Raw genomic sequence first — 25004 nt, 5'->3', positions numbered from 1 at the left:
CGCTCCCCCTCTCCGTAACGTCCCATAAATACAAAAAAAAAAGAAAAAAAAAGAGCAGAGGATAGTAGTCATTCCGTCATTCCCAGAGAGAGAGAGAGAGAGAGAGAGAGAGAGATTGGTGTGGTCAATGAAGAGAAGACTATTTTCTACGAGCGTGTGAGGTCAACGACGATGACGCTGATGTTGTCGGAGCTCTTCCTGCCGAGGGCCAGCCGGGTGAGAAGCGTCGCCGCCGTGGAGCAGTACGAGCCGCCGCCGCCGTCGTCGGGCGGGGGGCGACGACGCCGCCCCTCGTCGCGGAGACAGCGGCGGACGATGTCGCAGGCCAGGTCGTTGGAGAGCACGTCCCAAATGCCGTCGCTGGCGATGATCAGGAACTCGTCCTCGCGCGTCCTCTCGCAGGCCTTGATCTCCGGCTCCGATATCACTATCGGCTTCAAATACTTGTCCCCTGGAGAAGAACACCCCCAAGAACCCGTCAGAAACGGATTCCACCTGTGTTCTAAGGAAACTTCGATTCTTACCGATCGCGCGAGACATGGCGAGAATGCCGAGCACGCGAGCGCCGTTGACGTAGATCACCCTCCCTCCCGCCGCCTCTATCCTCGCCATCTCGTCCGCTCTGTCCGGCTGCCCACGTTTTCCACCCGTCACAACCCTCGTCTTCGTCGTCATCGAAGAAGATGATGATCATGATGGTGGTTACCTTGTGGTCGGAGGAGAGAGGGATGGCGCGGCCGGCGCGGCTGAGCACGGCGCGGGAGTCGCCGCAGTTGGCGACGAAGATGCGATGACGGTGGACGACGGCGACGACGGCGGTGGAACCCACGATCTGAGACGAGAAGCCCCCTTGGTCGCAGCCGCAGAAGAGCGTCCCGACCCTACCGCAGGCGCAGGACGAGAGCGCGAGATCGTCCATCCGCCGGAAGGCCCGCCTCGCCGCCGCCGCGAAGACATCGCCGGCGACGTCCCTCTCCGCCGCCGCCTGCCGGAGCTCCTCCGCCACCAGCTCGTGCATTCGGTCTTTGCACAGCGCAGACACCTGAGATCAAGATCGAGCATCCGACGGCTGAGAATTCGAAGACGAACACTCGGATTATTCAAACGAGGAGGAAGGGGGGGAAGGTTTACGTGGGAGCCGCCGTGGCCGTCGAAGACGGCGAAGAAATGCAGCGGGGAGGACCCGTCGCCGTCGGGGGAGAAGAAGCAGGGGCGCAGCGACACCGCGTCTTCCATCTCCCGCGAGCGGCCGGAGAGGGAGACGAAGCCGAATTGCGGCGCATTCGGCGGCGCCGCCGTGAGCTTCTCCGGCGAGGCCAAATCCCCGGGACCGAATCCAGATCCGATGGAGGAGGAGGAAGCGGAGGACAACGGTCGGGATTCCGGCGGAGCGGCGGCGCAGCGCTCGGCGGCGCGGTCGTCGCCGGCGGCGGATTTCGGCTCCGCCGCGGGCCGCGGAGAGGTGCTGCCCTCGCCGCCGGGGGGCGGCGGCGGCGCCGCCCGCGGCTCGATTCTGAGAAGGCGAGCTTCGCGGCATTTCTCCGGGAAGCCGGCGTCAGCGGACATCTCCACGCAGACGTCAGTCATCGTCGGCGGCGGCGATCACTCCTCCACGGCGGACCATCTCCGAGCAGCCACCAAACTCTTCTGCAACATGAACAAGTACAGTTTCCCTCTCTCGTCTTCCCCGGGAGGCGCTGGGCTTACCTCTTTTTTTTCTTCCCTACTTTGAAACCCGCCGGGCAGCCACGTCAGGCCCGGGCAGCTGCCCGCGCTGCCCGACGGAGACAGAAGACCGGAACTGAACCACCTGTCGACACGTAGGCGCCGTGACGTGACGTCCCCTCCGGCGCCACCGTCTCCCTCCTGCCCCGAATTATCGCCGTCGGGCCAGCGGCCCGCAGCCGCCACTTGCCTCGACCCGCCGCCACGTCATCCTACACGTGTCGACCGAAGCCCTCGCTGCCCAGCTGGCCACGTGGCACCGCGGCCGATCAACGGTGGTTTCACATTATCATCGTCATAATTCTCTTTTTATTTAACCAAACTGTGCTCTTGTCAACCCGACTCGGTAGACCAGGCCAGCGAGTCACCCGCCGCCACGTGGACATTACTACCTCTCCACGTGGAACAAGATAAATGGCCGTAAATTACCGGCCCGGGGCGTGGCTCTTCTGTAATAACTCCTTTAATAAAGGGTTTTGTGTTAATGCCGAGAGCGATAATATAAATAGCGACGCTTTGGCTCTACACTAGGACGAGGCTTCTTGCCAGTCCACAACCTAAACCCTGTCGACGAGCTTCGCCCTCGCCGCTGCACGATCTCGACGGAGGGAGCGAGATCTCTCCGTCGACAGTTCATCTCGGCAGTGGAGAGAGCGTGAGCTATTCGGAAACAGAATGAGAATCCGGAAGAACGCGACGAAGATCCTCTGCCCATTGTCTGTTTCTACCCAATCTCTGTCTTTCGCGGCGGAAGAAGATGCAAAGGCGGCGGCGATAGCCGCGGTTGAAGCCGAGAAGCTTGTCTGCCTGCTCAATCAGTCGCCGTGGGATGCGCTGTGCTTCGCTCCGCCGCCCCACCCGGCAGCGCTTGGCCTGTTGCACAAGGTCAGATCCGATTCGTCGCATCAGTTTTTACCGAATTAGGTTTACGGGAGTACGTTCGAGGGCGTCGCTCCGACTGTTTCTCTCTTCGTCTGCACTCCTGCGGGGGAATGGGAGAGCTTGCGGTCTCGTCTCTGCCGCCGTTTAGGGTTTCGTTGCCGCGGCGGCGGAGACGGGACGGGCGCAGCCCTAAATATCGCGTTCAGGTCCGCCTGGCCGCGCCGTTGTCCGTCGGAGGGCTTCTGATTTGGGCGTTATTATCTTCCTTCTCTCGCGCTCTCCTGATTCTCGCGCCTTTGGTTTTCTTTCGCGGTTCGAACAGACGAATCGACTCGTCGTCCACTCTTCCTCTCTTCTTCCCCGCACTGCCTAACGCCGCTCTAGCGCCGCAGGAAGACGACACTGCAACCTTCGGAGCAGCCTTCGAGGGATTACCGACGGGAAAACAACGACAAGAAGAAGAAGAAGTTTCTGGAATCTGCGTTATACATAAGACGGAGAAGAAGCCCAAGGGAGGGAACAAGGCCAGAACGACGACGACGACGAAGAAGAAGAAGAAGAAGAAGGTTGCTCCGGAAGCCGCTCCATCGCTGGTCTGCAAGAAGACAGACGGCAAAGGATGGCAATGCAAGAGAGAAGCCCATCACTCCCATTCCCTGTGCGAGTACCACCTTATCCAGGTCCGATCCTACTACAGCAATGGCGATGATCAGAACCCCGAGAAGAAGAGCGCGGAAACGAAGAAGACGACCCGGAGAAACGTTAGCGGGAGGCGCAGTCCGCAGACGTCGGACTTCTACTACTACTCAGGCTTCGGGCCGTGGTGGGGGAAGAGGCGGAGCGGCGCCGACGTGGAGAAAGCGCCACCGTTGGATGATCAGGGCGGCGACGAGGAGGAGGAGATGGACGGCGGAGGAGCCACCGTGGACGACGCCGGAGTCGACGTTGCGGGCAACAGGCGAGCGCGCAAGCCCATTAAAGCCCGCTCCCTCATGTCCCTGCTCTAACTCTATAACCCCTCCTCTCTCTTAATTTACTCTTATCGCTCTCTCGTTCTCTGTGTATCTGGATCGGGGTGAAACCCACGTCATTCGTGTGGGCCATCGCGGCTATTTTACCCCTGATAAGGCCTGGCAAGAAGATCCCATCTCTCTCTTCCCCCCCCCCCTCTCTCTCTCTCTCTCTCTCTCTTCACCTATCTCAAACTCGCAATCTCAGAAGAAAGTCGCTGATCTTCAGTGCTCGGGAGTAGGGAGGAATCGGTGTTTCTCTCTCTAGAAAGTAGAAACGTTCCTGCTAAGTTTGTCGCGGTGACGTTGCAAGTCCCGCGGAAAGGACAGCGGATCGAGCAGGATGTTTGCATGCATGCATGCGCGTGTTTCGTCTTCCCGCCGGCGATCCACGGCCGAATGGGTAGAGAATAAAGGAGACGCCTTTATTCCTCATCTTCTCATCGTTCATGCAAGCAATCTCCCACTGTCACTAAAAGATGGACGACAGCGGCCTCGACTTCACCGGCCTCCCCCCCTTCTCCTCTTCCTCTTCTTTCTCTTCTTCTTCTTCCTCTTCTTCTTCCTCGCGCGGCGGGGGAAGAGCGGCGGCGCCGTCGTCGTCGGCGGCGGCTCGGCCGCCTTTCCGCTTCCTCCAGAGAGGGCCGAAGCCGGAGTAGTAATAGAAGGAGTCTGAGAGGCGGCGAGGGATTCTCTGCTGGCGGTCCGGCAGCCTTCTGCTCTTGTTCTCCCCCTGCGGAGGAGCCTGCTGCCCGCTATCTCCCCCCCGAGACTTGCCCGCCGTCGGATCCGCCTTGGGCTTCTTCCTCTGGGAATAGCAGCCGTAGGATCGGAGCTTCTCGAGGTGGTACTCGCACAGCGAGTGCCCCCACCGCGCCTCTCTCTTGCACTGCCATCCCTTCCCGTCTCCCTTCTTGCAGATTATCACGACCTTCTTCTCCTCCTCCTCCTCCTTCGCGCTGTAGAGAATGCCCGAGACAGCGTCAGCCGCGGCCCCGGAGATCTGCGAGAAGAATAAGAAGAAGGAAGAGGAGAGGATCAAGTACCTGGGGAGGACTTGCAGAGGCAGCCCTTGCTCCTGTTCTTCTTCGCCTTCTTCCTCTTCCTCCGCCGCGACGTGGATCTGGCGTTACGGAGAAGATTCGCGATCAGGAAATTGCCGTTCTAGGGCACGGCCGGAATGGGGAAAAGGGAGGAGGAGGAGAATCCCGTTCGATCAGACACCGTAGAGATCGATCCGCCGATCGATCTCCTCACCTGGAGATTCTCCGCCCGAGGACTGCGGAGAAAGACGACAGAAGAAGCCGCGGCGCCCGGCGGCGCCGCCTCTCTCGCCGCTGCGGCCCCGGGCGGCGGCGGCGATGGAGCCGCGGGCGAGGTCTCCGCCGGCGGCTGCGGCGGCGGACCGGCGGCCCGCCTTCGTATCCTCATTCAAACGTGTTCTCTCGCCGGAGATGGCGGCGGCGGCGGCGCTGGCGGCGATTCTGAACGCGGAGGGCGGCGCCGCTGCCCCTCGTTCCCTTCTCTCCTTTCCTTCTGGTTTTCCCGGTCTCTCCTCCCCCCCCCCCCTTCGACTACCAAGAACGCACGACCAGGGATTACGTCAGACCACCCTTCTTAATACCTCTATTTACCACCCTACCACGTTATCTTCCCAATCGGTTCCCACTCCGACCCGTTATCCAATTCGGATCCTGCCGAGCCGCCTCACCGGACCCATTTCCACTGTATACTCGCAGTGGAGTTCTTGCCAAGCTTGAATTCAGGAACTGATGCCGGCCAAATCGCCAGAGCGCTGCAGAGTTTGAATTCGCGCTGCGTTTTCTGGAATTTGAGGTCAGGAAATGGCGGGAAGGTTCGTTGATTCGATTAAACTGTTTTGCTCGTTTTTGGCTTCCGAAACTTCGATCATCTTCGAGGATAGTTTTGAAATTACCCTATGCATCTTCGTCTGTTCGAAATCGGGACGAGATTCTAGCGAGCAGCGGGGATCGGATAATGGAGTGTAATAGAGAAGTGACGCGCTGTGGTTCCGGTAGGTGCGACGTCGTGCAGAATGCTTCAAAGCTCGCGTATCGTCGCTGTCGATGACGATTCCGCGAGGTACAATGAGTGGGATCGTTGACGAAGCGAGAACCCTTCGACTAGAGTCATGCTCTTGGTTGCATAATACTCTGCCTTGTTCAGTTGTTCTCCTACCATTTTCCCTGCTGTTTGCCTTCCTCTGTCTACTTTGATGTCCAAATTCGTCATGTTTGATGTTTCCTTGTTCATCTGATCGCCATCTGATGTTTCCTGGCTCTACATTTCTCTGCTTCAACGATGAGTGTGATTGAGAATTGTCAGGTAGAGACGGAACAATTTATCAATTTCTCGTCGTAAATTTTCCTAGCATTTTTGTGGAGTTTGAAATTTGATTGACATTCGCTCAACTGAAATGGCTCGTCTCGCTTTTATCTTGGCTTGCAATTGCAACCGAGCTCTCATTATCATTTGGTTTTCTCGTTGCTAGATTTATTTTATGTTTTTGCTTTGTCTTTTTTAGAATCTTTGGCGCCAATAAGTCCGTAAAACGGTGTCTTGTTAGCAGGTGTTTTCGAAAAAAGTGCTCTAGCTTATTTCAATTTTTTGTTATTTTTAAATCAATAAAACTGATGCAAGCCCTTTAAATGGCGGGTTTTTCCTATCCCCACGCTGGAGCCCTCTTTTTTTGGCCTTGCACTGAGCTATAAGAACTTTTGAAATGCTCCTGTCTTTATTGAATTTATAAGAATACCCTTACTGAGAACTTCAAAGACATGAAGCATAAATAGTTTAGAAACAAGGTTTCAGGCGTAAATTTGTATCTTCTAAAGGGTTTTGAAGGAAGGAGGGAGTTCTCGGATTTCCTTGGCCGATTAAAATCCTCGCCGAAAAATGTGAAGCTCTCGACTTGCAGGGGGGGTTTTGTAGTCGCGGCTTCGAGAAAAGGAACCCCCTTTTAGTGATCTAGCGGCTGCCGAGGGGTTGCGCGGGGAGAACGAGGTAAAGCAATTGCCAGACTTCCTTTTGCTGTTGGTTTGCGCGTTTTGTATTTTTTTAATCCAGATCTTGCGATTGAGGTTTGTGTTAATCAAGCGTTCATCCGAGGTTTCTTCCCCAACTTTCTCGATCGCAGCCGCGGATTTGGCCAAACTTGGTCGGAAAATTACGGGGGCTTTCACTGGTTTTCCCCTTTCTTGCCTTGGGAGTGTGTTCCGAAGGCAAATCCATCTCTTGTCCCCAATCCGTGAGGGGAAATTAATGTGTTTAGTTAACTTCTCCTTGTTTAATTATGCTAATTTTCCCATTTGCCGGAGGTTAGAGCTCCCCTACCTAATTTGGGTGATCTCCTCGGTCGCGGACACCGCTCAGGTTCTGAAAATTCTGCAATTGTTGATTTTCCCCCTGACCTCTCTCTCTCTTTCTTTCTTGAATGCGACGACAAGCTCTGGTGTATCTCCTCCTAATTACGTCTTCCTGCTCCTAATGTGCGATCATATTTGGACTATGTATATTTGGGCTGCTGTATATCCTTACCTTCCCACGAGATTTTCCGTTTTTCAGTAGTTGAAATCAAACTACTACTCTCCTTCCGCCTACTTTTCTTTTAATGTGATTTATATTTGAAGAGTTTACTAAATTCATAAGTTATTTATAAACTTTTGACTTTATTTGTTTGCAGATGTCTTATCAGAAAGAAGTCAGGCGAGTTCATGAACCTTTTGAGTTTTAGATCCGATTTGAAGAGTCTACCGACTTCTAAATTCTCGCTCATGTTCATGTCTTTCTTTCAGGCACGTTTCCCGGTCGCCCTCCCCTGTGCGCGGGCGCAGTAGGTCAAGGTCTCTTTCGAGGGACAGGAGTCGTTCTAGGTGATGAAAAATAATTAATTGTTCGAGCATTCATTCACTCGAGTGTCATATATGTCCGTCTAATTCTCTAGCGTGATTAAATAACACAGGAGTCGAGAATTGGACGCGGCAAACAACCCTGGAAACAACCTCTACGTTACTGGGTTATCTCCTCGCGTGGCCAGTAGCGATTTAGAGAAGTATTTCAGCAAGGAAGGAAAGGTATTGGGTATTTCTGGAGCGCCAAATTGCAGATCAATGACATTAAGTCGATCAATTCGGTTATCTGGCTTATTATTAAAGGTATTAAGATTAATTGTACAGGTCGTAGAATGTCACGTGGTAACGGATCCCCGAACAAGAGAGTCCCGTGGGTTTGGGTTCGTGACGATGGGGAGCATGGAGGAGGCCAATCGGTGCGTGAAGTACCTCAACCGGTCGGTGCTTGAAGGCCGTCTGATCACGGTGGAGAAGGTCAGTAGTTTTTTCCTCTCCGTTGTGAGTTCAGCAATTTTCCCGGATGTAGATAGAATGATGATTAATTACGTCAGTATTTTATATTCTGCGCAATTTTCCTGATAATTTTTGACATCAGGTCTGCTGTGTGTGTCTCCATCGAACTCTCATCAATCTCTGACTGAACTTAGAGTCTCTGAACCACCACCCCTTTCTCGACATGCGCTCTGCATCGACCATTTTCCCAAGCATTGTATGCCACGTATGCCTTCATCTTTCCCCAGGATGCACTGCTACCCTTCCTTCCGCTGGCAGAGATCGCGGAATTTAGATATTGACTTAGTCTTTCTGCGGATTTCTTCCATGGGACGAGTCTTTTTAAGAGGACAGTTTGGGAGATGGTCATTGGAGCCACCATTGTCTCATTTAACGCCCCTGTTTGGACATGTAGGCCAAGAGGAAGCGGGCTAGGACACCAACCCCTGGCCAGTACTGTGGTGCCCGAGAAAAGAGAGGTATCGTACACATGTCCCTCACTTGATCTTATCACATAATTGTATACAATTCAGCAGTGTTTCTTACTCAGGATTTGTAACTGTATAGGATCCCAGGGACGACGGCGATCCCGCAGCTACTCGCCACGCAAGTCTGGAGAGAGGGCCCAGTCGAGGTCCCGTGACCGGTCCCGGTCTCGTGATCGCCGGGAAAGGTCCCGCTCACCGCATCGGAGGGATAGGAGCAGTGGCACCCACCGCCGACACCACGAGCGGTCGCACTCGCCTCGTGGACGCGCGCAATCCTGATCCTGCCAGCCCCTTGGGTTAGCAAGTCCTATCACATTCTTTGATCCTTGTGTCATGAGCATCATCTTTGCTTATTCGTTATTGTTCCCAGAGTTCTGTGGCTTGGTGAATCTACAGCCGCCAGTTCATCCTTTGAGGTTTGTTGCTTTCTTTTCAGTTTTCGTGGTATTTCTTTGGCATGAAGATAATGATGTCATTGATATTAGTGATGATGATGACTCTGTTGCTTGATGCTATTATCATGCGTGCCACAATAAGTGGCTCGCATTGACAGTGAGAAAGAGAGCAAGAGTTAGTTGACAAATATATTATGAGAGGGATGTTTGTTAATTGATATTTTTCTGCAAATTGAGACTATATTCTGTTTAGCGTGCCTAGTCTAATCTTTGTGAATAATTATGTTATTCTCCATGGATATAACATTTGTCACATCCGTTTTTTGGCATGCATTTATTCGCTCATTCAAACGTAGGTTCCGCATTTGCAATTCGGAGTGCTCAAACAATTATTCGTTCCAGCGGATGTTTTTGAGCTGATATTTTGAAATCGATTGCATTAAAATCGAGTAAACTCATATCAGAACTTTCTCCTAAATTTGAATTAGAATCATTGTTGAAGAAGTGTCCATAGATATTCTTAATATTGAAAACCATTGAGACCTTTTTATGGTATTGACTATGGATGACAATTGCATTTTCATTCATTTTCTTGAAAACAAGAAATGGGGTTTAGACCCCTCGAGCTCATTTTACTTTACGAAGACCCACAAATATTAATAGAGTATAACATCAAAATATTGCATTCGAAAGACACTCACAGCATTTGAATTTTTCTTGTGCTACTGCAATTTCGTGGATGAATTTGGATCATGAACCTTACATTTGCTTATTCGGCATTTGTAATCGGTTTCTGGATGGTAGGATTGTTTCATTGCGATTTTATGGTTTTAATTAAATCAATCTTTCTGCGAAAAGTTCATTCAAGGCATTCTGATTTTATTTTGGCCCAATTCAGGCAGGTGAGAACGGGCTCATAGGCTAAATTTGAATGACATGCTGTGGCCCTAGTTCTTAGAACTAGAATTATAAGCCTTCTGGTTGTGATATATCTCTTCAACGCTCATGAGCACCCTTAAGTAGGCAACAAAGCGATTTTTTTACCACACAACATAATAGTGTCACAAGATAACTTTCGAGGGAAAATTATTGCTTCCTAGTGGAGCCGTCTCTTTAGCCACACAAAGGTAATTAAATAATCAATTCTTCCTATTTTTCTCATAAACATATATCTAATCACTAGTAGAAACGTATTTTTGCTAAGAAATGGATTTGATGAAGTCGAAGAGAGCATGTTGAACTTTTAAAAGGTTATCTTGCTCACTGCCCATTTGAATAGACAACTGCCTATTATAGTCTATGGAATCATCAACAAGCTGGTTTGAGGCTGCATCATGGCATCAAAGTAAAATTGTATCCAGTTAAGTTCAAGTATCCACTAAGAGTATATGGATGAGAGTAAAAACCCACAAGAGGATAGAGGGAATACCATTTTCACAATAGAGGTAAATAACAGATGAAATAAGGATAACCTGAAGGGATGAACTGATGAGAAGAATCACAATTGGAGATGGGTTTTCAGGAATCTTCTCAATCTATCTAAGGTGATATGTTTTCCCTCCTTAGCTTTAACTCTCTAGTGCGCTTTAAGTGTAAGGTAAGAGCCTCCTGGAAAATTTCAAGAGTCCTCTATCTAGAATATAACACATTATTCTAGAAAGTCTAGAAGGATCAAGCTAGTAGAATATTACAGGAGTGTCTAGAGGACTCCTTAGAGTTCTAGAATATGTGGATCGTTCCATAAGAATTTAGAAGCCTTTACATAGTTGACCAATGCACCCCTTGCATCTTATCTCCTAATGAAATCCCATCAAATAATGTTGATTATTTAGTTTGACTTAGTGGTCCCCTGGGAGAAAGTTGGATACCATGTCTTGGTTAGTGACGTTAGTTTCTAGGGCTGTGATTGAGGTGAAACTTAATATGATTTCACAACAGAAGACTTGAAAATGGAATCCCAAGATTACTTTTAAACTTGATTATCAAATAACACCTGCAAGATCAACTATTATTTGATGGGATTCTCAAGCACGACATGTTGAGCCATTCATGTGTTCAGACTTTAGATGCATACACGCAATCCTTTACACGTCAAATCTCATCTATCTTTATGATCCTTGTTCTCAATCCACATTCATTGTCAAACTATTGTGATTGCATCTTGAGTGGAGGGGAGCTAAATGGAGAAGGGAGAAGAAGTATTAGTGCTTAAAGAATCATTGCTTGGATGAATTTCATTCAATACCTTCTCCTATTTATATTTCACTATATTCTTTATAAAAAATCTGAACTTCAAATACATATTTCAACATCCAAAAGACAATATGTGTGATTCTCTAGGCCAATGTATTACTCTAGTTAGCAATTTTGATTTCTTGATAACCATTGTTTGGTAACCTAATTAATTATCTATATCACCATATATTAATTAACCATTGATCAATTGAACCTAACTGATAGGTCGAGTTTCTAATCCATGGGATGCCAGGCTACACCTCGTGTGCTTTTCTGACTCTCCCCTGGAATCTATCATTGACGACTGTGTTGTGGAGTCTCTCATTTTCTCGATGCTTTTAGGGAGGCCTAGAGAAAGGTGAACAAAAAAAATACCTCAATGGTCATCGGAGTTAGCACTTGTGCATTCAGAAATTATCAAATATTTGTTCTATGCTACACTACCACAGCCAAGGACTTCATTGGGTCATCTTCCTTGGTTTGTCTAGTCTTATTCACGAGCCAGACGGTCCCATCTTGACCATTCAATCACATTCATGACTTTTTTCCTGCACCTGACCAAGGATGATATGAAATTCCATGTATAGGAGCTAGTAGAAATGTATTGACTGGTTCAGTCTGGGCACCCATTTTTGGCAAACCTAGACCTAAACTTTGGCACTGTCTCGGTTGGGTTAGAGATCGATCAGTTCAGTGAACCTTATAGCTTTGGTCTCAGATACCTCAAAAGATCAAATTCATAGTAAAATTCATAATAAAAATTAAAATAGCTAAACAATAAAATTTAATGAAAATATGCCATTTTTATTGCCTTAGAGACGAAACTGTACTAATGCATATTTATTTATTTTTATTTAAACTTATATTTTTACTTACATACGTTCCTTTATTTTATAGATCTTTAGACTTATCTTTATGTACAAGTGTTATTATATATATATATTAATATGATGCTTATTATTCATTTTAAAATAACATGAGGTTGTCTAGGGGTAGTAGGGCTTCAGAATAAAAATAACCATCTAGGTTTGAATTCAAGCTCTTATATTTATACATTTATACATTTATTTTTTCCCTGTGGTTTTTGGTTTGGTTTGCTCTAAATACCAAAACCAGTATTGACCTTCTGGTAAACCCATGACTCTCAAACCCATAGTATCAGTTCAATCTAGTTTTACCAAATGTTGGTAAAAAAATGGTGAAGCCTATGTGTAAGTCATAGTCAAAGTACAATCATTCATCCACAAGACATCTTTTTTGTCTCAGGTATAAAGACAATTGCAAAATTATGGCATGTAATAAATAACCTGACTGGTATTTTGGTATATTAACATTAATGTATTCATATAGATCAATTCATCGACTAATGGAAGGAGATATTAAAAACTGAGAAGGTATAATCTTAGGCACGGGTGACATCGAGGGCATGGCCAGATCAGTCTACGAGCATGACCCCCATACACCGCACCATGTTTTTGCCAGTAAAAAAATGATAATCATAGAGGAATAAAATGAAGTCCAAACAAAATGCATCATCATTGATCAAGTGAGATTGATCAAACTAATCGATAATCATTGATTGATTCATTTTGAATGATTTGATCGAGTAATAATTTAACTTATGAATAAATAATGTTCTAAATAAACATAACCAATGAATCAAGATTGATCAGTTTTATTAAAAAATATTGATCGTGACATATGATGAATAATCATAGATTAATCACGCTTGGCATTTTTGAGAAAAAAATAAAAATTATCATTATTTATTCAAAAAAGTGTGATCAATATGATGAATTAATTTAACCATTTCATTGAGTAATATGGATCAAACCAAATTACAAAGTCTGATCAAAGACCTAATGAATGAAAAATAAACAATCAGCCAGATCATACTGGTCATTGATAAATTGGTTTAGATTCATAATTTTGATTGACTAAGGGTTATGGAATCTGAAAAAAATAGAACTGATTGACTATATGAGATAATTGATATGGTCTCAACTGGTTTATATCAATTGATCTCAATAAAGTCAGAAACACAAATGAGAGATATATTGGATCTGGTTAATTGCCCTTGCTATGAACATTTTTTTATTGTAAATTCCATTCAAGGACTTCATGAATTGAATGCATTCCAAATCATAATAGAGTGTGAAATATTTTGAGAAATAAAATGAACTTTTATTATAAATGAGAAATTTTAATACAATAAAGTTCAAATCTAAGTTCCTGATGAGGTTTTAAGTATACGAATACTTCATCATTTATTGCTTAACAAATGGTTGGAGCTCAAACAATATTGCTCCTTATAATTTCAAATGCATTCCTTTAACATTTTCACTTAAAAATGTAAGGATGGATAAAAATCATTTGGTGTGAAAAATGCATGCCTTATGTCACATCATTTTAAGCTATCATATAATTTTTGCATCATCTTATTTTAGTCCATGTTTTTCCTTATTTCTTAGAAATTTTTTGTGCACTTGGAAAGTTAGCTTAGTGTACTAGTTAATAGGAAATGATATTTCTGTCTATATCGATATATATAAGAATCAAGATTTTTCTAGAATATGGTTATTTTTTTTCACAATTTCAAGCTCTGTAACCATTTGTTGACAATGACTATGCCGATAGTTCACAAAAATCACTAATGGAAATTACATCTATCTTTATTCGTTAAAATATTGACATCAACCATTCCATTACCATTTAAATGTCATTTTTTTCAAATATCCAACATATCATCAGAGAAAATATATACACATATATATTATATATGCAATCCAAAATAAATATTTCAAATTATATCAAGACAAATATGACTTAAAAATCATAACTTTCCTATAAAACCACTTCAAAATCAAGTAATTTTAAAAAGTCACTTCAATGGGTATTTACTGTGGGGTTCTACGGGCCTAGATTTGGATGAAGAAAACATAATAATATGCAGCGGAAGACTTCTGTGAAATTGAACGACATCGCGAAAACCTTGAATCAAAATGCATGTGCATGGATCGTGTCCGTGATTTCTTAGATCCCAAACTGAGACGAGTCGAGCTGCCTAAGTGTGCAGCCTCTAGACGTATCCAACCGGTACTCGGCACGTCGGATCTCCTCCTTGTTGACGAGTCCCATTCAACCTCTGTCGTCATTACCGATGGCATCGAGAATGGAGAGAAGTTATGGGGAGAGGGGAGCAGAAGGGGAAGGCCCCTAAAAAATTCTGGACCGAGAAGAAGGAGCCTTCCCATATTTATTCAAAGTAGGTATTTCTCATAAGACCCCCAAAACTTAAGTATATCTTTTGAGGTCCAAAATACCATTTGCGTGTGACCCTCTAAGCCTATGTATTCTAGCTAACAACCCCTGGCAGCCCAATAACCTTTAATGGCCTTCCAAATTAAATAACTATATCATGACATATATTAATTAATGTCGGATTGATTTAACCTAATCGATAGGTCGAGTCTCCATCATGTGGGTTGCCAAGCTACATCTCATGCTCTAGAAGATGCAAATGAGTGTGTACCAACTCACTCTTGGAACCTGTTCATCATCAGTTATTGCGTATGTGTAGTCGGGTTAGGTATGGTCAACTGTCAAGCCCTAATCCATCATCCGAGTTCGGAATGATGTGTTCGAAAATTTTCGGAGAGCTCTTCTCTAATATTTCACTACCTTGCCCAAGGACTTCATTGCATCGTTTTCCTTGAGTTGCCACCTATTATACCAAGGGTGGACAATCCTATCTTGACCACTCAATCATCTTCATGAACTTCTTGATGCACCCGAACTAAGAAAATTTAGAAGCCCACGATTACGAACACGTAGGTCGTAGTCAAAGTACATTTGTTTATCCACAAGATATCTTTGGTGTCTCAAGTCTAAGGGCCACTTAACAATCGTGATGTGAATCAACCTGATTGTTAGTTTGGTACAATACCATTCATGGATTCGTACGGATCAATTCAGTGAACTCTTTCCACTAAAGAGCACACACTATATATCCTTAGTGTTGATGGATATATGTGGTCGTCAAGCCAATCACAATACCATGTTTATTTAAGTCCATTGAATAAAATATTTACGTTCATTATTATTCCGTGTGATGTTTATAATGAAGTCCATGAATACGTGGAATGACTTAGTGAATTATGATGAGATCATAATACAGTGATCACTAGTTTTTAAACATGTATTCTAAATATTCCTATTTGAGGATAGTCGAGACAAACACCGAATTATCCGGATAGAATAGCACTAGCTGATCCTATTTATTTGATAAGTATAGCTGATCCTGTGACTATTAGTGTGGCGATACTAAGGACAGATAGTGGGTGCTCTTTGGATAAAGAGTTCATTGAATTGATCCGTATGAATCCCTGAATGGTATAATACCTAAACGTCAATCAGGAAGATTCAAGTCACGGTTGTATAAGTGATCCACTGACCTGAGACACCAAGAACATCTCGTGAGTGGACGACTACATTTTGACTATGACTTACAAGCCTCTAATCATGGGATTCAACTAAGTTATAGATTGGATGTAGTAAGAACCTTACGGAAATGATTGCGTGGTCAAGATGGGATCATCCGCCCTCGGTATAAGAGGAGATTGACTCGAGGAAGACGATGCAGGAAAATCCTTGGCCAGGGTGGTGAGGATATTGGAAAAAGGCATTCACGTGTATCCTTTGAATCGGAATATTTAGAACACATGCTTAAAGACTAGTGATCCATGTACTACAATCTCATCATAATTCACTAAGTCTGATCATGTATTCATGGACTTCATTATAAGTCTGCTAACGAGACATGGAATGTGTGATTGGCTTGCGGACCACATATCTTTCCATCAACTACTTCGTGGAAAATTATATGCATATAATAAAATAGATACTTACAAACTTCTTGGCTGAGGTATGAAGATATTATCACCTAAATAGGGGAGTGAATAAGTCCTAGTAAGGTGATTGTTTTCAAACTGAGGGAATAATTCATTTTTTTCTAAGATTTCTTAATCAAATGTGTGTTGAATTCTTATCTGAATTTGTAGATAAAATTAACACACTCACTTGTAAAATAATTTTTTATTAAAAAATTTGTGATTCCAATACAAGAAGGGTTATAGGATAGGGAATATGCTTAAAATATTTGACCATCTTTTTATATTTTTCAATCCATTCACAAGAAGAACCATCTATTTGCCCAAGGTTTTTGACACCCTCAACAACAGAACATGCATAAGTGTTCACCCAAAAACTACTCTCAAATAATCCTCAATGGTCCTTCCTATTTACTGAATCTAAAATTATAATAAGTAGAGGAAAACATACACTTGGAAGACTACTCGTCATGTATTAATAGTATAGGAGGTTTTCCCGACATCCTGATGTATATGATTTCAGATGTTTGCTTATGTCATCAATAATGACATGGATATGAATTTTAGCTATTACACAGCTTCATGCACGACGTGTTCATGTCTTCAGTGAAGTTGACTAAAATCTCCTTAACTTGGCATTGAATGGAGTTCAGATCTCTAATAAAGCTTCAAGCTTCTGACATGACCAGCTTAGCACTTAGAGGAGGTTGATCCTCCTTTTCGTGGCTTCTCCTTCCTTTGATGGTACTTTGGAGGAAATCTCTCTCAACACTCTTGGGTGGAATGGACTTCCCATGGAAGCAAAGTTCATAATTTTTCATCTCAAATTCTGGTGGTGTTCTCTCAAGAAAACTAAATATATCCAAGACACCAAAAATAATGGCTGAATTCTCAATCAAAAAAGTTTGGTTCAATTTATGTGTCCCACAACTAAACTTGTGGGGGATGAATTTGTAGTTTGACAATCATCAGACTTGATCTTATTTAGAAAGTCAAGCCACCTTAGCAATTACAACAAAAGTCTTTGATTGTTCAGAGTTTGAAGGAGAAGTAGTGGGGTCAGGTCCTTGAGAGAGAACCTATATTGCCAAGAGAATTTATAGAGTCGGCCGCACCTAGTTGTGTGCCAGTGCATCCTCGTAATCTGGCATTTTATCTTTACATCAATTATTGTAGGAAGGCACTATGTCTAGCCTGCTAGGTCATCTTCCCCTAACCTGCGGCTACTATGTCGATTCCACTACTCCTTTCAACAGCATGTGCGTGCCTTCAATCGATCCTACTTGGTGCAATGCACGCTCGCCGGACTTCGGCAAAGGATGCCCTCCAATGTCGCCACCGGATTTGACACCCTATATGCAAAATACTTAGGCTGCGGTACAAAGCAAGGGTCTCCTTCCCTACATGGGCTCCACCCCTAGTCAACAAATGGTTTGTGAAAAGATCTGCATCAACTTTGTGCAAGTTGTCACCTAGGACCAGGATGGGCATTGCCACCTAGACATTGATTGTAGGGCGCACACATGTTTGCTGTCAATTGTGGCGTGTCCATCGTTGATATTGCAAACCAGGCACATGCGCAGACCCCACGTCACGTGCATGCAATGTTGGTCGCCACCAGCGCTAAGAGTGCACGTAGCATTCAACTGTAGCGGACTGGTAGCAAGACGCCATGTCCATGAGGGACGCCGTTAGGAGCGTGCCTAGATGATGCTTTGCCTCTGTGCACAATGACACCAAGGCGCAAGCCCTCAAGTGGCCCGGGCCTCCGTGCAGCAGCCGCACCACTAGTGTAGATGTTGGGTTCACGGTCACCGCAACGAAAACATAAACAAAGTGGGGCTTCGCATTATGGATTTTTCTCATGCACTTATAATTTCTGTACACATTCATTTCTATCCATGACCATACATTCCATCACAGTCCTAAATTTTTTTTATAAATTCATAGTAAAAAAATGAATAAGAATAAATCATGATCACTGCATAGGTTTATTCATATCTGGGACTATATTGTATAAATTTGACCTGCAAAATAAACATATATGTGTCTACTCTCATTGGTGGCGACGACGTCAACACACCATCTTCAAACGCGCCGCCACCGTCATCTGAGACGCCTTGCATGCTATCCCGTCATCAACGTCAACTGAAGAACCGCCATGATGACGACCACATCAACGTACCAACGACGGACGCGCCTCCACTTACGCAGGACATATCCCACATCATGACACTCCGCCAACGACAACTACAGAACCATTCGTGATGTGACGAGTCGACATGTCGTCTCGTCCTTGACGATTATTTTATTTCTGATTTTCTCTTTCCTCCAAGGCCTATATGTAGGCCAATGTTGCAAACAAACACAGCGATTTTATTTCAAGAATTGAAGTTTTTGTTCTTGGAAGACTCGCCCTATCCTCCCCGTCCCATTCTGGTCACCGCCGCTGCTGATTGCCGCCGCGCATTGCGCCCTTGGCCACCCCCCTGTGCCCCGCCCGCGCCCAGCGCTCTGGCCTCTGCGCTCCTATTCCTTGGCTGCCTGCGCCCTTGGCCGCTGCCCCACGCCCAGACCGCCCCGTGCCCTAGGCTGCTGCCCCGCGCTAGGTGCCCGCCTGCTAGGTCGCCCGCACAAGCGCTCGCCCGCGCAGGCTGCCCGCCTGCACAGGCGTCCGCCCCGCGCATGCGCCCTCCTGCATAGGCGCCCGCCTGCACAGGCGCCCGCCTACACAGGAATCCCAGGCCACCAGCCTGCGCCCGTCGTGCCCCCAGACGCCTCGCAGCCACTGGTCGTCGTGCATATCGTTTAGGTCTCGGGGCGCTACCCCGACTAAAGGGGACGACTTCGACTTCCCAACTGACCGCGCAGTTGGATCCGTGACACCCTGTAGAAGTGCACGTCATTCGTTCCGCCAATGACGCGTCAATAATTCCCCGCAGCCTCTTCACGCACTATTGAGTGCCAAGGTACTTCTACACTCTTTGGTGTCGTGTTCTTCATCCAGTATTCTTCGAGTGTTCATCCGTCGCCTTCGGATTAGATTTGTATTTTGAATCTTCAAGCGAATAGATTGAATAGGCCTTTGAATCTTCTAGCGATCGCCCATTCGAAGTTATTGATTTTGGTGCTTTGCATCACTACGGTGGTTGAAGACAGTACTCCCACCCTCGAAAAGGAGAGGGGCTGCACCATCAGTATTTTCACCGGATTTAGTTTTCGAACTCAATCATGTGATTTGTGGTCTGTTTTACCCCGTCGTCCCTAGTCGTCCAGCATCCAGTTCCCATCATCACCTAGCTCCGTCACATCTAGTCATCCTGCATCACTCATCCATTGATTAAATATTTGACTTCTGATCTAGGCAGCCGTATGGTTTCAGTGCAAGTTTGGCTAAGCCAACCTGGTTCTGAGAAAGTGATACAAGTTCAAATTCGACTTGTGACTAAGTGGCAGTGTGTTGACTTCATAACTGTCATGTTGAATTTTATTTTGACTTTGGTCTTGGTTGAAATAGTTAGTATATAAGTTAGATAGCTGAAGTTTGGTCATAGAGTTTGACACAATTGTGTCTCGTCTTTATTCAAACCGCCTATTCTTAGATTGCTAAAGCATTCAAAGACCAAACATGATTAGTCTTAATGGTAAACAGGAATGACATCTATATCCTTCAAATATATGTATTTTTAATTCCATGTTCCGATCCTTGCCTGCCTACTTTTGTCGATTTTCTTTCTTTTTCTGATGTTCTCTGTCCTAGTCGTGACTTTTGTTTTTATTCGTCTTTAATATCGTGGTTCTTAATTCTCTTCTCCTTTTGTTCTCTTCTTCTCAGTGTCGAACTGCCAGTATTGAGTTAGATAACGAACAGAAATTACATCAGTATTATTCAAATTTATTTATCTTAATTTTCATGTTTTGATACTTGATCTGCCTGCTTTAGAAACATATACGTATATAAATAGAGAGAGAAACAAAAGAGGGAGAAATTGAGAGAGATGGGTATAAACAGAGATAAATAGAGAGGGGGGGGAGAGAGAAATGCCGGTAGAGATAGAGAGTGAGAGAAAGAGAGAGAGATGGGGGTAGAGATAGAGAGTCAGAGAAAGAGAGAGAGATGGGGGTAGAGGTCCAAAGGAAGATGCGGGTAGAGATAGAGTCAGAGAGAGATGGGGGTAAAGGAAGATGAGGGTAGAGATAGAGTCAGAGGGAGAGATGGGGGCACAGAGAGAGATGCGGGTAGAAATAGAGAGTTGGAGAGAAAGAGTTGCAGGTAGATATAGAGAGTCAGAGAGAAGGAGAGATGGTGATAGAGAGCGAGAGGGAGAGATGGGGTAGACAGATAGAAATAGAAAGAGAGGCGGGGGTAGAGAGAGAGAGATGCCGGTACAGATAGAGATTCAGAGAGGGAGAGATGGCGAGAGATAGAGAGGCAGAGGGAGATGGGGGTAGAGAGAGAGATGGGGGGAGAGAGAGAGGCAGAGGGAGATGGGGGTAGAGAGAGAGGCTGAGAGAGAGATGGGGGGAGAGAGAGAGATGGCGAGAAATAGAGAGGCAGAGGGAGATGGGGGTAGAGAGAGATGGCGAGAGATAGAGAGGCAGAGGGAGATGGGGGGAGAGAGAGGGGGGCCGAGAGAGAGATGGCGAGAAATAGAGAGGCAGAGGGAGATGGGGGTAGAGAGAGGGGGGCCGAGAGAGAGATGGGGGTAGAGAGAGAGGGCGAGAGAGATGGGGGTAGAGAGAGAGAGAGATGGCGAGAGATAGAGAGGCAGAGAGAGATGGGGGTAGAGAGAGAGGGATGGCGAGAAATAGAGAGGCAGAGGGAGATGGGGGTAGAGAGAGAGAGGCCGAGAGAGATGGGGGTAGAGAGAGAGAGATGGCGAGAGATAGAGAGGTAGAGAGAGATGGAGAGAGATAGAGAGGCAGAGTGAGATGGGGGTAGAGAGAGATATTAAGAGATAGAGAGGCAGAGAGCTGGGGGTAGAGAGAGATATTAAGAGATAGAGAGGCAGAGAGATGGGGGAAGAGAGAGATATTAAGAGATAGAGAGGCAGAGAGATGGGGGAAGAGAGAGATATTAAGAGATAGAGAGGTAGAGAGATGGGGGTAGAGAGAGATATTAAGAGATAGAGAGGCAGAGAGATGGGGGTAGAGAGAGAGGGAGAGAGGCAGAGATAGAGATAGAGAGAGAGGGAGAGAGATTGCACAGCAGCTCACTGTATTTTGCTTGCTTGTTACAGAAAAAGAACAATGACTCCATCGCAGGACTCGAAGATGCTTGCCAAGTTGCGAGTTGCCATGGCAGCAACCGGGACCTCCATCCCTCGTCCCCTGTGGAATCCTAACCTAGGTTAGGTTAGGAGAAAGGAGATCTGAAACCAGAGGGAGAAGAAGAACAAGAATCAGATGCATGAGAGGTTACACGAGAAGGGTCTTTGTACCCTAGGAGAGAGAAGATGGGTAAGGCTAATGGGCTAATAGAACAGGGCCCATTAGCCTATCTCACTAACATCCCCTCTTCGGCGTCTGTGAGACAACCGACCTCACCAGACCCACCCACAACCCACGCGCCGCGGCGGCGCCACCGACCGGCCCCATTTCCAAAACCCAACCAAAATTTTCTCCTCCTGCACCTCCAAACACTGCACCGAGCCCACCCACGTCCGAGTCAGCGCTCCGCGGCGGCGGAGATCTCCGAATGCTCCTCGGAATCGTCTCCCTGCTCGTCCTCCGCCGCGCCGTCCTCCTCCCCGGCGGCGACGAGCGCCTGCAGCAGCTGCGGCAGCGGCGGCGCCGCCATCTCCACCGTCCCCTCGAGCATCCTGACGACGCGGCCCATCCTCGGCCGCTCGTCCTCCCTATCCTGCATGCACCACACCGCGGCCATGGCCGCCCTCTCCGCCTCTTCTCTATCGTACTCCCCCCTCAACAGCGGATCCACCACGGCCAGCGCGTCCCCCTCCGCCACCCGCCGCGCCGCCCACGCCGGAAAGAACCACTTCTCCTCGCCGTCCTCCTCCTCCTCCGCGTTGCGCCGCCCCGAGACTATCTCCATCAGCGTCATCCCGTAGCTGTAGACGTCGGCCTTGGCGGAGATGGGTCCGCCGGCGATCCACTCCGGCGCCACGTACCCCCACGTCCCTCGCATGGTGGCCACCACCCGGCTCAAGTCCCGGCCCAGCAGCCGCGCCAGCCCGAAGTCCGCCACCTTCGCCGTCAGCCCCTCGTCCAGGAGAATGTTCTCCGGCTTGATATCGCAGTGCAGTATGCAGTCCCTACACTCCTCGTGGAGATAGGCGAGCCCCCGCGCCGTGCCCACCGCCACCCGCCACCGCGCCGCCCACGGCAGCGGCGGCTGCTGCTCCCGCCGCCGGCCCAGGTAGCCGCTCAGCGGGCCGTTCGCCATGTACTCGTACACCAGCAGCCGGTGCCGCCCCTCCGAGCAGAACCCCCGCAGGCGCACCAGGTTGACGTGCTGCACGCTGCCGATGGTCCGGACCTCCGCCCGGAACTCGCGCTCGCCGCCGCCGTGCCGGCGCTCCAGCCGCTTCACCGCCACCGCCGACCCGTCCGCCAGCTCCCCCTTGAACACCGCCCCGAACCCGCCGTGGCCCAGCTCCTCCGAGAACCCCTTGGTCGCCGCGCTCAGCTCCCTGTAGCTGAAGACCCGCAGGTTCGTCGTCGCCGCCTTCTCCTCTTCTCTCCTCCTCCGCCGCCGCCGCCGTCTCCGCCCCCGCGCCAGAGCGCCGGCGGCGGCGGCGACCAATACAACGGCGGCGCCGGCGGACAGCGCCGCCGTCTTCCACCGCTCCTTCTTCCGCGCCTTGATCGTCGTCGCCTTCAGGAACAGCACCGGGGATGACGCGCTGCTCCTCAGGTTAAGCAGCTTCCCGAAGATCTCCCTACAGACCTTCGTCTCCGGAACGAAGTTAAGTCCCCGGCAAGAAGAGTTGCCCAAGCAGGAGTCTTCGCAGGAGCGCCGCCCGGAGCTGGCGAAGGATACGGTCCACGTCGCGTCGAAGCTAGCCGGGCCGACGTCCTCGAGAACGGACGGCCCCGCCGGCATCAGGCAGCCGCCGGAGAAGTCGCCGGAGCTCCACGCCGGGGAGTCCGCCGGCACGGCGCCGGGGGGGCAGTCGCACGGCGGAGCACCGCCGCAGACGCCCAGGTCCCCGCACCGGGCGTAGACTCGGCACGGGTCCTCGGGCCGGGCCCAGAACATGGTCCAGCTCGCGGTCTGCGTCGACCAGGTGAACTGCCGGAGCTGGCCCGACGAGTCGACCACGAAGCGGCTCGGGCGGCGGGCGGGGGTCGTCTCCTCGTAGACGAAGGACGCCTCCTCGGAGAAGGGGTCGTCGAAGCGGAACGCGTAGATATACGGCACCGTCATCTCCGGCACGTAGGCGAACCGGTCGCCCGTCCAGTTCCCCGTCGTCCAGTACGATACCGGGGAAGAAGAAGAAGAAGAAGAAGAAGAAACACGATACCCGTTGACGAGCTCGAACTCGGCGGAGAGGGGGGGCTTGAGGCGGAGCGAGAAGAGACCCGGAGAAGGGTCGACGGGGCTGCGCCAGGAGGTGACCGCGTGCCGGCGGGTGAGCCGCTGGCTCGGCAGCCAGGTGTCGCCGGGGTGGTCGAAGCTCTGCCAAACGAGCCGGTCGCCGTCGCCGGAGACGAGGACGAGGTTGCCGGAGTCGAGGAGGAGGGCGGCGGAGGCGGGCTCGGCGTTGAGGGTGCGCCAGAGCTCGCGGCGGGAGGCGTCTTGTAAGAGGAGATGGCCGTCGTCGGAGAAGGAGGCCGTGGCGGGGGTGCCGGCGGCGGGGACGGGGGAGTCGCGGTTGGCGACCCAGACGTAGGTGCGGATGGGGATGGAGGCGAACCAGATGCCGAGGTACCAGCGGGATCCCCCGTCCACGGAGAAGAAGCCCATCTCGAAGGAACGATTGGGGCTGATTAGCGTGGAGTTGCCGGAGATTAGCGCCGGGCCGCTGGAGCTCGAGTTCAGCCCGGCGGTGAGAGAAGCCGCTAAGGAGAGCCAGAGGAGGCCTGCGAGCGGCATCGATCCTCTTCTTCTTCTTCCACGGATGATGGTGCTTTTGTGAAGAGCCCGAGTCGGCGGCGCCACCCCTCCGCGGCCTGGTCTTCGGCGCTTCAACTGAGGTCGGACGCGGAAGCGGGGTGGGTCTGTCGTTGTCGATTTGCTCTATTGTTTTTTGTTGGTTCTCTCTCTCAATCTATCCATCTGACTCAATATCTCTCCCTCTGACTAAATATCTCTCCCAACATCTCTCCCTCTCTCCGATACTCCGACCCAGTGTCTCTCTCTCTCTCTATTTCTCTCTGACTCCCTACTCCCTACATCTACCATCATTTCTCTCTCGCTCTGACTCTCAGTATCTAGTTTTCCATCATCATCTCTCGCATTCTCTCTCTGAATCTCTGTACCTACCCCCATTTCTCTTTCTCTCTGACTCTCTATCTGTATCAACGCATCTTTCTTTCTCTCTCTGATTTTCTATCTCTACCCCCCAATCTCTCTCTCTATCTCTATCCCTGCATCCCCATGTCTCTCTCTCTCTCTCTCTCTCTCTCTCTCTCTATCTATCTCTATCTCTATCCCTGCATCTCTCTTGGATTCTCTATCTCTACCCCCCATCTCTCTCCCAGACTCTCTATCTCTACCTCGGCCCCCATATCTCTCTCTGACTCTCTATCTCTACCCCCGTGATCTCTCTCTATCTCTACCCAAGTATGTCTCTCTCCATCCCCCTGTCTATCTCCATGTCTATCTCTCTCTCCTTGCATTTCTCTTTCTTCAAAACAACTCGCGGAACCGTCGTCCTCTTGCCACTTACAATGTATATTCATATCTACAAACCACCGCACTAGTGTTCGCCCAACCGATATCCATTCGTCATCCGGTATCAGACAACCGATATCTGACATCCGGTTTTCGAATACGGTATGGTATCGGATACCGGATTTCTGATATCCGGATTTCGGAGACGGATATCGG

At 48.4% G+C, this 25004-nt stretch overlaps 5 protein-coding genes across 5 annotated transcripts; 2 read left to right on the top strand and 3 right to left on the bottom strand.

Moving 5' to 3' along the window:
- Positions 1 to 9: 9 nt before the first annotated feature.
- LOC144700097 (putative protein phosphatase 2C 68) lies at positions 10 to 1692 on the bottom strand. Its single transcript, XM_078571492.1, has 4 exons — positions 1132 to 1692; positions 707 to 1042; positions 525 to 630; positions 10 to 451 (listed from the first exon to the last, which is right to left on the bottom strand). Exons 1-4 carry the CDS (start codon positions 1585 to 1587, stop codon positions 147 to 149), a joined length of 1203 nt encoding a protein of 400 aa, XP_078427618.1. The 5' UTR covers positions 1588 to 1692; the 3' UTR covers positions 10 to 146.
- Positions 1693 to 2252: 560 nt separating this feature from the next.
- On the top strand, positions 2253 to 3751 carry EDA8 (Putative membrane lipoprotein). The gene is made up of 2 exons (XM_078571495.1): positions 2253 to 2610; positions 3000 to 3751. The coding sequence occupies exons 1-2, from the start codon at positions 2401 to 2403 to the stop codon at positions 3612 to 3614; spliced, it is 825 nt and encodes a 274-aa protein (XP_078427621.1). The 5' UTR covers positions 2253 to 2400; the 3' UTR covers positions 3615 to 3751.
- Positions 3752 to 4021: 270 nt separating this feature from the next.
- LOC144700100 (uncharacterized) lies at positions 4022 to 5222 on the bottom strand. The gene is made up of 3 exons (XM_078571496.1): positions 4875 to 5222; positions 4664 to 4740; positions 4022 to 4576 (listed from the first exon to the last, which is right to left on the bottom strand). The coding sequence occupies exons 1-3, from the start codon at positions 5046 to 5048 to the stop codon at positions 4090 to 4092; spliced, it is 738 nt and encodes a 245-aa protein (XP_078427622.1). The 5' UTR covers positions 5049 to 5222; the 3' UTR covers positions 4022 to 4089.
- A 1284-nt stretch (positions 5223 to 6506) lies between these two features.
- LOC144700101 (serine/arginine-rich splicing factor SR45a-like) lies at positions 6507 to 9116 on the top strand. The gene is made up of 8 exons (XM_078571497.1): positions 6507 to 6641; positions 7321 to 7343; positions 7433 to 7510; positions 7600 to 7711; positions 7814 to 7963; positions 8397 to 8460; positions 8549 to 8765; positions 8840 to 9116. Exons 2-7 carry the CDS (start codon positions 7321 to 7323, stop codon positions 8746 to 8748), a joined length of 627 nt encoding a protein of 208 aa, XP_078427623.1. The 5' UTR covers positions 6507 to 6641; the 3' UTR covers positions 8749 to 8765; positions 8840 to 9116.
- Positions 9117 to 21373: 12257 nt separating this feature from the next.
- RLK4 (receptor-like protein kinase 4) lies at positions 21374 to 24261 on the bottom strand. Its single transcript, XM_078571488.1, has one exon. The coding sequence runs from the start codon at positions 24045 to 24047 to the stop codon at positions 21657 to 21659; it is 2391 nt and encodes a 796-aa protein (XP_078427614.1). The 5' UTR covers positions 24048 to 24261; the 3' UTR covers positions 21374 to 21656.
- Positions 24262 to 25004: the final 743 nt, after the last annotated feature.

Source organism: Wolffia australiana, chromosome 2 (genome assembly GCF_029677425.1).
Source record: "Wolffia australiana isolate 7733 chromosome 2, ASM2967742v1".
NCBI classification, from domain to species: domain Eukaryota; kingdom Viridiplantae; phylum Streptophyta; class Magnoliopsida; order Alismatales; family Araceae; genus Wolffia; species Wolffia australiana.
Note: the sequence above shows the minus strand (reverse complement) of the source record. Positions and strands in the feature narration are given on the sequence as shown.